A 14,820-nucleotide genomic window follows, 5' to 3' on the forward strand; every position below is an offset into this window, starting at 1 on the left:
AGACAACAACAACTTTTCAATGTATTTCTTATGAGATACATAAAATAAACCAACATTCCTATCTCTCCAAATCTTCCTTCCTAAAATCTTCTTAGTTGCACCCAAATCCTTCATCTCAAACTCACTCCTCAACATAGCTTTAAAAGCATAAATATCAATCTTGCTTTTAAATGTAATTAACATGTCATGCACATGTAGGAATAAATATATATAGGAACCATCCAATAACTTCCTACTATAAACATAATTATCAAACTCATTTCAAACAAAATTATAGAAAACCATAAAAGCATTAAACCTCTTGTATCACTACCTCAGGCTCTATTTTAAACCATACAAGAATTTTTTTTTTCGAAAAACACACATGGTTCTCTTTTTCAGCCTCAAGGAATCCATCTAGTTGCAACATGTAAATTTTCTCCTCCAAATTCCCATTCAAGAATGTAGTTTTCACATCAAGTTGTTCTAACTCCATATCCAATAGTCTTATGTTTTATCATAAGTGAAAACACTTCATGGTAGTCAATTCCCTTTTTCTATGAAAATCCTTTGCCACGAGTCTTGCCTTGAACCTAGATGGTTCAACATAAAAAAGCCATTCCTTCTTCTTGAAAACTCATTTGCATCCCACTATCTTCACACCTTTAGGTAATGGTATTAACTCCTAGGTCTGATTTTTTTAAGTGATTGCATCTCCTCATTCATGGAAATTAACCATTCTGATGATTTTTTTTCCTTTGGATTGCATCCATATAGGATTTAGGCTCACCAGAATCAAGATTTTCACTAACTGCCAAGGCATGCACAACAGAGTTAGTATCAGCAACACTTGTAACATCTGCATACCTTGTGGCTTTTCTGTTTTCCCTCCTTGTCTCCTTGTTGCTATTCTTTGAGGTTTTCCTTGTTCTTCTTGTTACTAGATTGTTCTACAGGATTCAAATTTTCTTTATTTGAATCTTCAACCTCAAGCTCCACCTTCTGATGAACTCCCTTATCAGTACTTTTATTTCCAAGCTCCTTTGTTAGGTCAAACATAGCACACTCATTAAAAGCAACATCTATGATAAACCTTTTAATTCAATCATTTCCACTACACCATAATCTATATCCGACACTCGTAGGATACCCAAGAAATATAAATTTCATTGCCTAACCTCTAATTTATCATCATTCACATGAGCATAAGCAGAACAACCAAATATACGTAAACTAGAATAATTAGAAGGTTTACCAGACCATACATCTTGAGGAGTCTTTAAATCAATAGCAATAGATGAAGTCCTGTTCACTAAATAGACATCAATATTAACTACTTCAACCCAAAACACTTTTGAGAGACCTACATTTAAACTCATGCACCGAACATGTTGAAGTATTTTATTCATTTCAGCAACACCATTCTATTTTTGTGTATGTCACACAGTAAGGTAACTGGCTATACCTGCTTCTTTGTAATAATCATTAAACAATGCATTGCAGAACTCTAATCCATTCTATGTTCTTAGAGTCTTGATTATTAGTTTCCCAGTATGTTTAGATATGTCCAAACACTTCATCTTTGGTCTTCGAAAAATACACCCAAACCTTTCTAGAGTAGTAATCAATAAACGTCACAAAATACCGCATCTTCCTTGGAACAAAACAGTAGAAGTACCTCATAAATCATAATGAACATATTGCAATATTTCATTTGTTTTTTAACCTTATAAAAAGATTAAAAAAATAACCGCTTCTTTAAACTCTGTTACTACCAAAAAAAATATATGAAACAGACAAAATAAAAGGACAACATAAAAGATTTAAGGCATTTCAATAATCTTGTTGCAGTTCTTCACATCAAAATAATTCATTTTACAATAAAATATTACTTTGACATTTTGTGAATATTTTTTGTTATATTGAAATACTTTTACTTTTTCTACTGAATAACAATTGCGTATAAAACCAACAAAATTCAATAATTATAGTGAGATGAGTTCCTAAATACGATGAGATGTTTACAAATTTACGATATTTTCGAAAGCATTTTTGTTGAGTCAAATGTATTAGATGCTTGATAATCAACTTCAACTATTGAATTAACAAGCAACAAGTAGTAAGGGAAGCCAAAAATGACAAGGATTCATCTTAACTTTCTTGTTTAAACTATACGATTGAACAATGACTCGTTTTACGCAAATTCTATGCAAATCTTCTTGTGGCTACATCTTCCATATTTTTCTTTTTTCTCTTAACTTTGGCTTATACATTGGCCTCTTCCAAATTTACCAATCACACAATTGTGTGTGCCCCTCCAAGAATAGCTGGTGATTGATTCTTCATTGTTGATGAAAGTGAAGCTACAGCCTCTCCAACTGTCAAGAAAAGGCTATCTGCATGCCTGAAATCACTAGCTTCATCAACTTTTTTCAGCTTCTCAATGACCTCAGCGAGGGGATTCACCAACACAAGCTGTCACAACTCACATGAATTAGCTACCATTGATCAAACATACACAAAGCTTTGTAAACTATGCATATGTCAAAGATAATACCTCAACACCCTTCTTTTCTAAGGTTGATTTCAACTCTTTGAAAAGTGAGATTCCGCTTGTATCAATGGCACTCACAGCTGCAAATTTCAAAGTGATTAGTTCAGCATGGCTTGTGGGATAAATAGGTAGACGAAGTATGATCAATATAACGACATTACCAGACATTTCCAATATCAAGAATCGAAGGCTTGATTGTTCTTTTATGTTGTCTTCCTCTTCTTCTACCCATCGTAATGTTCTAACATAACATGCCAATATTTTAGTCATAGGAGAAACAATATTAGTGTAACAAAAGAAAACTTGTATCATAGAATTTACCAAGCTCAAACTAACCTCTCGTTAAGATATGTTATGTTAGCAAAATTGATGGGAGCCTCAATGCTTAAAATAAGAAAACCAGGTACTCTCACAGCTTCCTTGTACTGATGAAGATTTCTGTATATGTTTGTTCCAGGAATCTTCCCCAACATTACTGTTTTTGGCCTTGTAATTTGCATCAGTATCTTGAAAGTGGATAACCCAACCTAATCAATAGCATAGCAAATAAATAAAAACTACATTTTAGTGTACATGCATGGAGGAAGGAACATGAAAAATGTTTGGTCTCAAGGGGCAACATGAGTAGCTACAAGTGTTTAAGGAACTAAAAAGTTTTGTACTTGAAAGAAAAACCATGGTGTTGATATTGATGATGTTGGCATCATTGAAGAAAACCAAAGAAATAAATGAACTTACAGCAAGAGCAAGGCCTCCTTGGACAGAGATGAAAAGAACACCCATGAAAGCAGCCAACATGACAAGGAAATCGAATTTGTCTATCTTCCAAATGTTATAAGCAGCAGGGAGATCAATGAGGCCAATCACTGCAGTGACTATGATTGCACCCAACACAACATTGGGTGTGTATTGGAACAATGGCATCAGAAAAAGGAGTGTCACCATGACTGTGACAGACATAACAACATTTGACACAGCTGTTTTTGCTCCTGCGTTGTTGTTAACAGCTGACCGAGAGAAAGCACCTGAATTTCAATAAAGGGCAAGTTTAATCCTTAGATTTTGAGTTTCTAAGACAACATTTTCAACTGGGTTTTAGGTAACAAACAAACACAAACCTGTTGTAACATAACAGGAAGTGGAGGAGCCAACCACATTCATAAACCCAATTGCCATCATTTCCTTGTTTCCATCCACTTTGTAGTTTTTCAAAGCTGCAAATGTTCTTCCTACTGCAATACCTTCCTATTAAACATAAATAAAATTTACTAATTCAGTGAGTCAAATAAAAGACGAATTTCACATACCATGTTGCCAGAAGATTGAAATAATTTTGAAAAGAAAAAGGAAAGAAAATATTAAGCTTACAGTGAGAGACAAAATGCCAGTGATAAGCCCTGTTTTCATAACTAGGCCTAAGTGACTTCCATGAAAGCGCAACATATTCCATGAAGGAGGATTTATCCCTTGTTGCAATTTGCCGATCTAGTAACAACATCAATATGAAGTTCATAAAATGCCTAATGTTAAAGTAATGATTTTCAAAATGAAATAATAAGTTGGAATTCAATAAATACTTACCACACTGATGCCATGGTTTTGAGCCTTAATTGCAAAAACTAGAAGTGTGGAAATGATAACACACACAAGAGGAGCTCCAGCTGAGACCCAAAATAACTTTGGTTTTTTTATGCTCTGCATGAATTTATTTATTTTCATATAAGTTAGTCAATAATAATAACAACAATAATAATAATAATAATAAATCTATTATATTGAATCATTTTTCAATACAGAGAGATTTGAAATTTTTTGAAATTCATTTTCATGTTAAAGATTATTATGAACTTTAACATATATGTTAATACTTTCAAAATCATGGATCTTATAGTCATTAAGTTATTAATGGGTTCATAAAGGTCATACCTTATCATGCAAATTTAAATACACCTTTAAAATCAGAGCTTATTTTTGTTGAAGAAATAAAGTAATGCTAATTATATATGTTATTAAGACAAAAATTGATAATAAACCCTTTGATATAATTTTATAATGCATTTGGTACCGTTTGAATAAATCTTATGTCACTCGTACTACTAAAAATAACTCGTGTATTAAGGAAATAAATTCTAAAAGGTTGGGTGATTATCATCTTCACCAATTCGATAGTTCATAAATAAATGTCTTTAACATGAATAAAATATAATTCTAGTTACATGGATTTGTAGAATTTGTGAAAAATAAGCTCGTCCAACTTGCTCTAAATTTTTTATCGGGTTAAATGCGATATGATTATCATGCAATCTTTTTTCTTTTTTTTTATTTGTTGCCATGGATAAATTGGTAATCTTGCACTGTTATAAACAGTTATGGATGATAATTCTTAAAAATATGTTCTCGTTGAAAAATTGAATATGATATCAGATGGATATTCATTTGTACACTTTTATGTACAATGTGGTTTGGTTAAACATAAAGAGAAAAAGTCTTTGAAAAAGATATAGAAATAATAATCTATTTGGTTCAGTTAGATGCAGCATCATACTCAAACCAAATCAATAATTTTGCATATTTGTTTGGTTTAGTTTTATAATTTCTTATTTATTTGTTTTTTTGCATTCTAATTAAAATACTTTAGTTGAAAATATTTATTTTCACTGATGTTTAATTAAAAATATTGATTTGATATATTGTTTATGACATAAAAGTAACTTTTGGATATTAATTTCAAAATAAAGAGAAAAGAGATCAATACTTATTACTAATAAAGGAGCAAAAATCTCCTTTTAAACCCCCCTTCGAAGAGTGCATTGAAAGTCACTTACTATGAATTTTATAATATTAAGCATTCATCAAGTATAAGTTCAATGTAGAGTGGTTTAGGTTGGTTGAATTTTTGTAACAAGAGTTAAAAATTGAACCTAAAATATATTGTTAAAATAATTGAAGTATAAGTCTAAGTTTTTTTATTGAATAAAAATAACAAAGTTAAATATAGAAAAAGACCAATAAACCTAATGTCTATAAGTTTTGATTAAAAAGTGTTGTCCATCCTTTATATGAATTGAATTAAAATCATATTTATATAATCTCTTTTTAATAAATTCTTTCAGGAAAAACATCTCATGGCATCAGAATTTATAATAAAATTAACAAAGTTACATATCATATAAGAAAAAAAAACCTAATATCTTAAAATTTAATAATATAATCTCTTTTTGAATTAAAGTCACATATATAATATTTTTATAATGAACTACTCAACAAATACTTTGCATGAAAAATACACTCTTTTTTTTCTGTATGATCAATTTATAATATTGTTGTTTCAATTTCAATCAGTTTGACAATTTAAAATAAAAATTCTTTTAGTTTTGAACATTTCAGAAAAATTGATAAAAATATAATTATTACTTTTTAACTAAGTTGCTATTTGTTAATATGCAGTTAATATGTTAACTTTAGATAAAAATTAATATTACACTAATTGAATTTCTAAAAAAATTCATTACATCCTAAAACTTTATTTTAACGAATTAATCTTGTCATTCTAAAATTAATGATAAAAAATCTTATCATTATAAAATTGAAAAATCTTATATTATTGTCTCACCAACTATGTAGTGTTATTATCAAGATATTCTTCAAATTTGCAAATAGAAAACCATGGTTAGTAAGTCATCTATTTTTTTTTTAATTTTAAAAATATATTATACAAAAAGATTTCATTAAAAGAAGATATAATAAATTGTGTTTTGAGGAGTAAGTGATAAATTAAGTCATTTGGTCTATTTTAGTGTATTCTCCACCAACTAATTAAACATTGCTAGACTAGACTTCCCTCCTACTAATAAATTAAAAATCATGACTTGTCCTACAAATTGACGTATTAACCCAATGAAAAAAAAAAGAAAAAAGAAAAAAATAAATTTCTTATTTTATAAACTAACAAAAATTAATTAAAAAATTAAAATATATAAATAGTTAATTAGGAGATATATAATTAGTTTCGCATTATTAAAAGGAAAATTTTGACTTTTAAAAAAAATCAAAAAGACATAAAAAAAATTATATTCTTAATTTTTTATTATTTGGATTCAATCATAATATAAAGACATAAAGTAAAGTATATTAACAAACGTAATCATGATTATAATACTAAACTATTCTGTACTTTTGTTTAATAAAATGAGAGTAATTTAAAGAAAGATTTATCTATATAAAATGCAAGCATAAGAATGTGTAACATTCTTAGATTTAGTGAACATTTAACTTCAAAAAGTAAGGATTTCAGATTTATCTTAATGATAAAATGATTTTATAATTATTGATTTACACAATTAATGGCATACATATATCTATACTTTAAAGTAAAAATCACAACACTTAATGTTTGATGTCACAACAATTAAGATTATAATTAATGTTTGATGTCATAGGATGCCTAACATCAGTTTATGTAAAAAAAATTATGTTTTATCTTTTATAATAATTCTGTTTATTTTGTGTAATAAATAAAATGATAAAACTCTTTAATTATTAATTCTGTTATTACGTCATAAGTTATAACTATATCTTATAGGTCAAAGCATAATTTAGCTATTTTATAAAAAATCTTATAATTTTTTTCTGGAAACAAATCCAATCATATAAACAAATTAAGGCATAAAGTGATTATTAAGTCATTAAAACTTCCAATTAATAGCTTTGAAAGTGTAGGATATATTTTATTTTAAAGCATAATTTTATTTATTTACAGTCTACATCTATTTATTTAATTTTCTTTATGTTAAATAGATTTAACATAATTCAATATATATTTAAAATTAATTTAAGTTTTTCTTCATTAAAGTAATATGATTTCTCATACATAAATGTTTTCTTTTAGAACATATATCCCAAAAACTTCTATATATGAATTAAATTAATATTTCTTCTTAACGTAATTATTTAATCAAAGAATAAATTTAATTAATAATTTATTAAATGAATATCTATCTTTTAAAAAAAACATTAAGTATAATATATAACATATTACAAAACATCTACAGTTATATCCTCTCAAATGCATGTAAGTTGATATTTCTTCTTAACGTAATTATTTAATCAAATGGGACATTTAATTAATACAATATTAAATGAATATTTAGCTTTAAGAAAACCATTAAATATAATGAATATTTGAAAATCATCTTTAAAATATACTCTATTAATTAATTAAATTATATATAACATATTAAGAAAATTACAATTATATAGTATAAAGTGCATTTAATTTCATTTAAGTTTTTAATAATACATTAAATAATTAAAAAAACTATTTTGGGTTAGTTAATCTCTTCAATATATTATTAAACTTTTCCAAGATAACTAACAACTTTTTATTATATTCATTAATTGTCATGTGAAAATATCTTTAAGAAATAAAGTATTATCAAACAAATTTATTTTATATAATAATTCGTAATCTACTCTATATATAATATGTTTTATCTGTTAAAGAACATTTTAAATATATTTTAATATAATACTATTGACTACATTATTACTAGAACCCATTAAATATTTAAAAAAAATTAATATTGTTGAATGCATTTACTATTTATTTAATATTTTGTAACAGGATTTGATGATAAAATTTGTGTGGGAGGATATATATATATATATATATATATATATATATATATATATATATATATAATTAGAAATATAAATTTTAAAAACTTGAGAATATTTTTTCAATCTTGCAAAATCTTGTGAAATTCATAATACTGCAACACTCATATCCCTTATATTTACTAGGGAATTGTTTCCGGTAACTAAATTAAGCAATATATGCAAATAGTTTTAGGGATGAAAATATATAGCATAGATATTTGAAGTATAAAAATGCACTAAACATATGTATATATATTAGGTAGTAATGGAAACAGTTTCGTAAGAGAATAAAGATGTAAGGATAAGGTAAGTATAAGCACATTATGAAATTCATGTTATGGTGAGATATAATTTGGTAAATGATATTAAATAGTTTTGTTTGAATTTTAAAACAATTGAATGCATTAATTTTTTAAAAAAGGAATTAATGAAAAAAGTGATGGTGGGGTGAACTTTAAGAGAAAAGATCACATCTATGTATGACTGTGAATGAAGTGTGTCAGTGGTTCCTGAGATGCAATGTAAACCTGAGCCCAGACCATGTGTTTGACAATTGGTTCATGTGAAACGATATTACATATATAATATACAGTCTGTGTTAATGGTCTTTGTCTTATTTCTCGGAAGTTAATGGCCTCTTTAGACTTAAGTGATTGTGATAAATGTAGTAAGACAAAAAAAAGTGCAAGTTAAAAAACAGAGAAAGAGAAAGAAATGATTGAAGAGAATAACATACAACGTGTCTTGCTAATAGTAGTAGCACTAGAAAGCAAATCCCCATCAGTATCGTTTGCCATGACCACTGCAGAAAAACCACGGAAACAAAACCTGAGATAATAATACAGTGGTATAATCGATTCTGGCCTAAAGACAAGAACAGTTATCAGAATTGAAATTCTGTGTGCGCGTGTTTATGAGCAAAAGTTAAAGGGGAACCAACCTCATGAATATTATTGAAAACAGAAGTCATCACAGGAATCAGTCCCATCTGATTAGTGAAATGTGAGATTCCAAGCAGACTCTTAAGCTGTTGCAGGGAGACAATAATAGCAGCTCCAGCCATGAACCCAATCAGAATGGCCTTGGATAGAAAATCAATTATGAAACCGAGCCTGCAATCATTAATAACACATCTCAATCATTCCAATACTTTCACATATTGCAACAAATTTGCAGCATCATTTCATATCACCACCTTAGGATTCCAAGCGAAGCTTGAAAGAGACCGGCAAAAAAAGTTGAAGTAAAAGCCAGTTGAAGAAACAGAACTGGGTCTCCTGTGGGAGACACTTCCTGTCTCAGCATCGATCCCAGCACAAGAGAAGCAATGGACACTGGTCCTACAGCTAGGTCCCTCGAGCTTCCAAGAACAGCATAAACAAGCGGTGGGACAAAACTGGAATCTGAGTTATTCAACACCAGTTACTACCATTCGTTAACATATAATAGCATCACAGATCATCACAAACTATAGAGTTTAATCAATACACTCACATAGTCCCACAATCGGAGGAAGATTTGCAAGCTTAGCATAACTGATTCCCTGTATATGATTGATTAAAAAATATGAGAAAAGTTAAGAATACGAGTGAATATGTTTTCCATGATCATGCACAACATACATAACATAACCATAGGGATAAACAAATTCAAATGGACCGGTTCTGGATGATTTTTAAGAATTATAAAAATTGTATGGTAATAGATAGTTGTTGAGTAGATGATTAAGAGTGAAAGAGGAAGAGAGAGAAGAAGATGAGAAACCTGTGGGATGGCCAAGCTAGCAATAGTGAGGCCAGAAACAAGGTCAGACTTGAAGAGTTTGAAGGTGTACTTAGGACCCCATTGAAGAATAGGGAAGAGATATTGAGCAGCAAGAATTAGCTTAGTCTTGAGTGGTTGGCCTTTGAATTGGCGAAGAGGGTCATCAGGGAAAAAGGTTTCCTTGAGCCTGTTGTTGAGTTTGTGGAGAGTGGTCTTGTGGGGTGGTGGAAGAACTTGGTGCACTTCCATGGTCATCTCTAGGCAATGAGAATGCTGCACTTCATTAGGGTCCATTTTTGAAGAGAAGAATGTATTGAATGTTATGTGGTATGGTATGAGCAATGATGGGTTTTATGTGAGTCTCCAAGACCTACCCCAGTAATGAACACGTCTGCAAAACCGCTATAAAACAAGATGGCACCTATGTGCGGTAAAGTACAAGAGGATAACAACAAACATGAATGAGATGTAATTTCAGAAACCAAAACACGAGAAGCTCTGCCTCAGTGGCCTTACTATACGCTTCACCTAATATTATACTACACACTCTTCTTACAAATTTGGACACTTCTTTTCAACAGGTCCCACACCATCGTATTTGTTCAACTCATGTTACCATTTCATAAGACTTCTAAGAGACTCTATGCTTAAGTTGAACACTGAAGATCATCAATCACAACACACCCTTCCACGTTATACTCATGACACATTACCAACATCACTACCAAAATCATTTTCGCTCACAAATTCGTACCTCCATGACGTACTACTTCTTCCTTCATCACTTTACATCGAATCATTCTTTAGATTGAAATTTGGTTTCAACAATTGCCGTATTTAACAAGGAATTTTCATTACCTCTTTATCACCCTCTTACCACAACACAAACTGAGCTATCACTTTGGTTCAATTTTTTCGTTACTTGCATCGATTCTGTTTTCCTTTTTCCAAAGTATGTATGTCTTAAGACCAATTCCATATCCTTTGTTTCGGGACTTTTCTTTAATCGTATAAATGTCTTTTATTCACATAAAAGCATCATATAAATTAATCATAAACACATAAATTATTGTTTCCTTTCTCTTCTGTATATAGATGGCTATCTCTACCTGATAGAATCCAAGCACAGGACCACTGTGCATGTATTACAGAAAAATATTCTTTTTTGTTATTTTAGTGACCAAAATTTTTTGTACACGAATCCTTTTGGTTTGCACGTGTAAGTTTTCAAAATTATAGTAACCCGAAATAGAGATATAGTAATTTAATTTGAATCCATTTTCAATTGTCTATTTGAATACAGACATAAATACAGCACAAAATGTATATTTATATTTGTGGAATTAAATTAACTTTGGATATTTGTGTATTGAATATTCTTCAATACAGCTTTGGATTTTGATTAAGCAAATTGAGAATAGGTGGTTATTTTCGTTATGTTATGTGCATGTAAAATAAAAATATATTAGAAATATGGAATGCATATAATTGATTTTTGGATGATTGGCAACATTAACTTTTTCGCTTCTATATAAATATGGTTTTATGCGTTTATTTATGTTTTTAGAATGAAACAATATATAATTTGTTTAAGTAGTGACATTTATTGCATATACGAAACATTATTACTGTTTAGTGTCTAATGGATATCTCAAGTGATAAAATTTGTTATTCAAGTCAAAGTTTGAAGTTTGAATGAAATAAATGTTGAGTAATTACCTTTTCTTTAAAACTATCATTGTGCAATCAACGATTGGTTGCTGCAATAATGACAAGTTTAAGATTTGATGAAGATTATAGAAGTTAAAATTCATGACTTAAGTAAGGGTATTCCCCTATTTAATAAAGACAATGTTCATCCAAGTGATATATATTTTATTATAAGTTCATGTTTCAAAGACGACGATCATCGTTATATATTTAGTTATGCATGTGAAATTCTTGAATTGTTGCTTATGAATTGGGATATGACCATTAGTGCAAAAAAAGCGTGTACAATCTCGTATTCAACGTCCAACCACTGAATAGTCAACGTTAAAAATGATAAGTGACATTTTTGTAAACAAATGCATTTATTAAATATGGTTTAGAATTGTAATTCGACGTCAATTTATTATATTGGGTAAATTTTGCACAAAAGTTTGGTGCGAAGGTGAAAATGTATTTACGTATGACGTCGAATTTCTTAGAATTAAGCATCAAAAGGATATAAAACGTCAAATGTATCAGTGTTAGACGTTAAGAAGTTAGTGAATTCAATAAAAATTTCAGCGGGAAATTGAAAATTCATTCATTTTATCTTAGCGCAAGATACCCTCTTCTCTGCTCAAACTTTTCTGGAACAAAGTTTGACAACCATCACATGTAATCTTTCTTTCATTTGTTACAAATGCATGTTAATGAACTACTTTATATATGATTTTCGTTTGTTTTGACCGATTATTTTCATGTTTTTGTCCTTCGTAGGCGCATTCTGCTTTCTCTCTTACTGGTGACAACACTTTATTTTGACGAACCCACCTTTTGAAGATTAGTTTTTGTTTTCGTTTTGAAGAACTTATTTGTTGAACTTGTTTGTTGTTTTTTTTTTTGTTGAACTTGTTTGTTGTTGTTGTTTGGTTAAACCAGTTTGTTGTTGTTGTTTGATTGAACTTGATTGTTATTTGTTATTGTTGTTTGTTGTTGATACTACACTACACGTTCATAGTTCATGCTTTATAAAATACCAAAAACTTAACTTTGTTGTTTTTCTGCTTTTCAGGTCTCGTAGAGTTGTAAAAAAGATCACAATTAATTAAAAAAAGAAAAAAAATTGATTAACGTCGAATATTGACAAAATTCGACGTTAATTTGTTTAACGTCGAATTGTTTTATGTTCAACGTCAATTTAACGTCTCCCGATATGACATCGACTTCGAATTCGACGTGAAAGGTCGAAAAACAACGACGTTATACGGTGTTTTTGTACTAGTAGATGAATAGACATATGTAGTGAAATATTTTGGTTTGTGAAAAGTTTGGTACGTCAAATGGTATAAGAATTCATTAATGAAATTAGATAATCTAACTTCAATGATATTATAAATCATATATTACGACATTAAGTGGTATGAAGTTGAAAAAAAATTCTTACATTATTCTTTGTATACAAGGAACACTGTAACATCCCAAAAATACAGTAATAAACCATATAATAGAATTAATTACATTTAATAATATATCATTTCAGTCTTACACTAAATAATGTACGCTTACGGCCGAACGGCCTTATATAAGCTTTCCAACTAAACTGTACAAGATAAGAGAAAACATGACCGAACGGTTTACAAAAGCCAAATACCGAACGGTCAGATAACAACAAAAGAGAGGAGGTGACTGAACGATCACCTCATAATAAACTACTATCTACTAACCGAACATCCTAAGGTTCGGCCTTTACTTCCACTTCGACCAAGTTTTCTTCTTCCAGCGCCTCTTCCAGCAGCGCGTCTCCTTCTGCTCACATCCACACGGATGATCATTGCAATGACAAGACGAACGCACAAGACGAGACAACACAAGGAAAACATAAGGTAAGCTTATGTAATTTAATTCATGCATCAACATATATGTTAAACAATCCAACACACAAGAGCATTTCAACACATGTATCACTACGAAGCCTATCACTAGACTGACCGTCCGGACTGTATGAAATCTGTGTAGCTACAGGACGTTCGTGCACCCGAATGATGTAGTAACTGGGATACACTCAACAGTTGCCACCCGAGGTTAGCCCTATTTGTCCAAAGTACCCCTAAGGACTAGGACCTCCTGTCGTTCCCACACATGACCTACCCTCCTCTACGTGAAGACGAGTACTCACGGAACATCAGGATGAACGGCCAGCTTAGCATGCCCACAGTCATACTTTACCAAATCCAGTATTCATACATGAGTCGTTCCTCCCCGGAACGCTCGTTTATATTCCACATCATTTTATCCATCTCATATACTCTTCATCTATTATTATCCATCATTTTAACTTCATCTTTATCACCAAATCTACTAACAATAAATATCGAACGTTCAGTCCTCACTCAGAATGAGGACGAACACTAAGAACGAGACCGAGAAGTCGCTCGTTCTAGAATGGAATAAGACTGAGGGATTACCATTTGATTTAGGAATAAACTGAGTACACTTTTACCATATGAGACGACCGTGACTTACAACATGAATCAGTTAAATGAACTGACTCTCGTGAACTCCAGCTAACGCTCGAAGAATACATCAGGTATGAGGACTTTAGGTCGGATACAACTAATATAGATGTGCCAAGACTTTAAAGAACCATACGTAGAATAGTTCATATACAGAAGCCTAATGCCGGTCAATGACCGAACACGGTAAAGGGGATTCTACTGAATTTGGACGAACGCTGTTTCATCGAGATTGATTAATTATAAACAAGTATCAGCGCTTAGTATAAGACCGAGCACCACTCATTATGAGAATCTGATATGAGGCCGAGCACTACTAATCTTTTAACATAAAAGATTGATAAATAAGATTTTATAGGAATTGTGTTTAAGAATAATTACCATATACAAGTACATACATACATATACAAGATTTATGTTTTTCTCCGAATATTCAGATGCAACTACGCTTGGCCGAACGCTCAAGCACAGTATTATCACAAGAAGACGCTCGTCCTCAACTAAGATTCTTTCCAAATGAAAGAATCAAATTTCAAACAAGACTACTAGAAACACCGAACGGTCAAGGACCGTTCAATGACGAACGTACATTATCATAGGGAAATTCATATTCAGAATTCATTTACATTCAAATTTATTTCTCAGCATATAACTTCATAATTT

At 30.3% G+C, this 14,820-nt stretch overlaps 1 protein-coding gene across 1 annotated transcript; it reads right to left on the minus strand.

Moving 5' to 3' along the window:
- Nucleotides 1–1,942: 1,942 nt before the first annotated feature.
- AST91 (sulfate transporter 91) lies at nt 1,943–10,545 on the minus strand. The gene is made up of 13 exons (XM_088098746.1): nt 9,956–10,545; nt 9,686–9,734; nt 9,387–9,594; nt 9,132–9,303; nt 8,928–8,993; nt 4,115–4,228; nt 3,902–4,018; nt 3,652–3,778; nt 3,272–3,558; nt 2,870–3,060; nt 2,695–2,774; nt 2,537–2,613; nt 1,943–2,454 (listed from the first exon to the last, which is right to left on the minus strand). The coding sequence occupies exons 1-13, from the start codon at nt 10,247–10,249 to the stop codon at nt 2,275–2,277; spliced, it is 1,962 nt and encodes a 653-aa protein (XP_087954872.1). The 5' UTR covers nt 10,250–10,545; the 3' UTR covers nt 1,943–2,274.
- Nucleotides 10,546–14,820: the final 4,275 nt, after the last annotated feature.

This window comes from Vigna umbellata, chromosome 9, assembly GCF_029865625.1.
Source record: "Vigna umbellata cultivar VRB3 chromosome 9, Vumbellata_1.0, whole genome shotgun sequence".
Classification (NCBI taxonomy): domain Eukaryota; kingdom Viridiplantae; phylum Streptophyta; class Magnoliopsida; order Fabales; family Fabaceae; genus Vigna; species Vigna umbellata.

Bases quoted from the DNA above. Each gene is read 5' to 3' on its own strand.
- AST91 (XM_088098746.1), bottom strand. From the start codon at position 10,249: ATGGACCCTAATGAAGTGCAGCATTCTCATTGCCTAGAGATGACCATG. The intron at 9,304-9,386 runs GTGGTGATATGA...TAATGATTGCAG, and splicing joins GCTTCGCTTGGAATCCTAAG to GCTCGGTTTCATAATTGATT. The intron at 4,019-4,114 runs GTAAGTATTTAT...TGTTGTTACTAG, and splicing joins AAAACCATGGCATCAGTGTG to ATCGGCAAATTGCAACAAGG.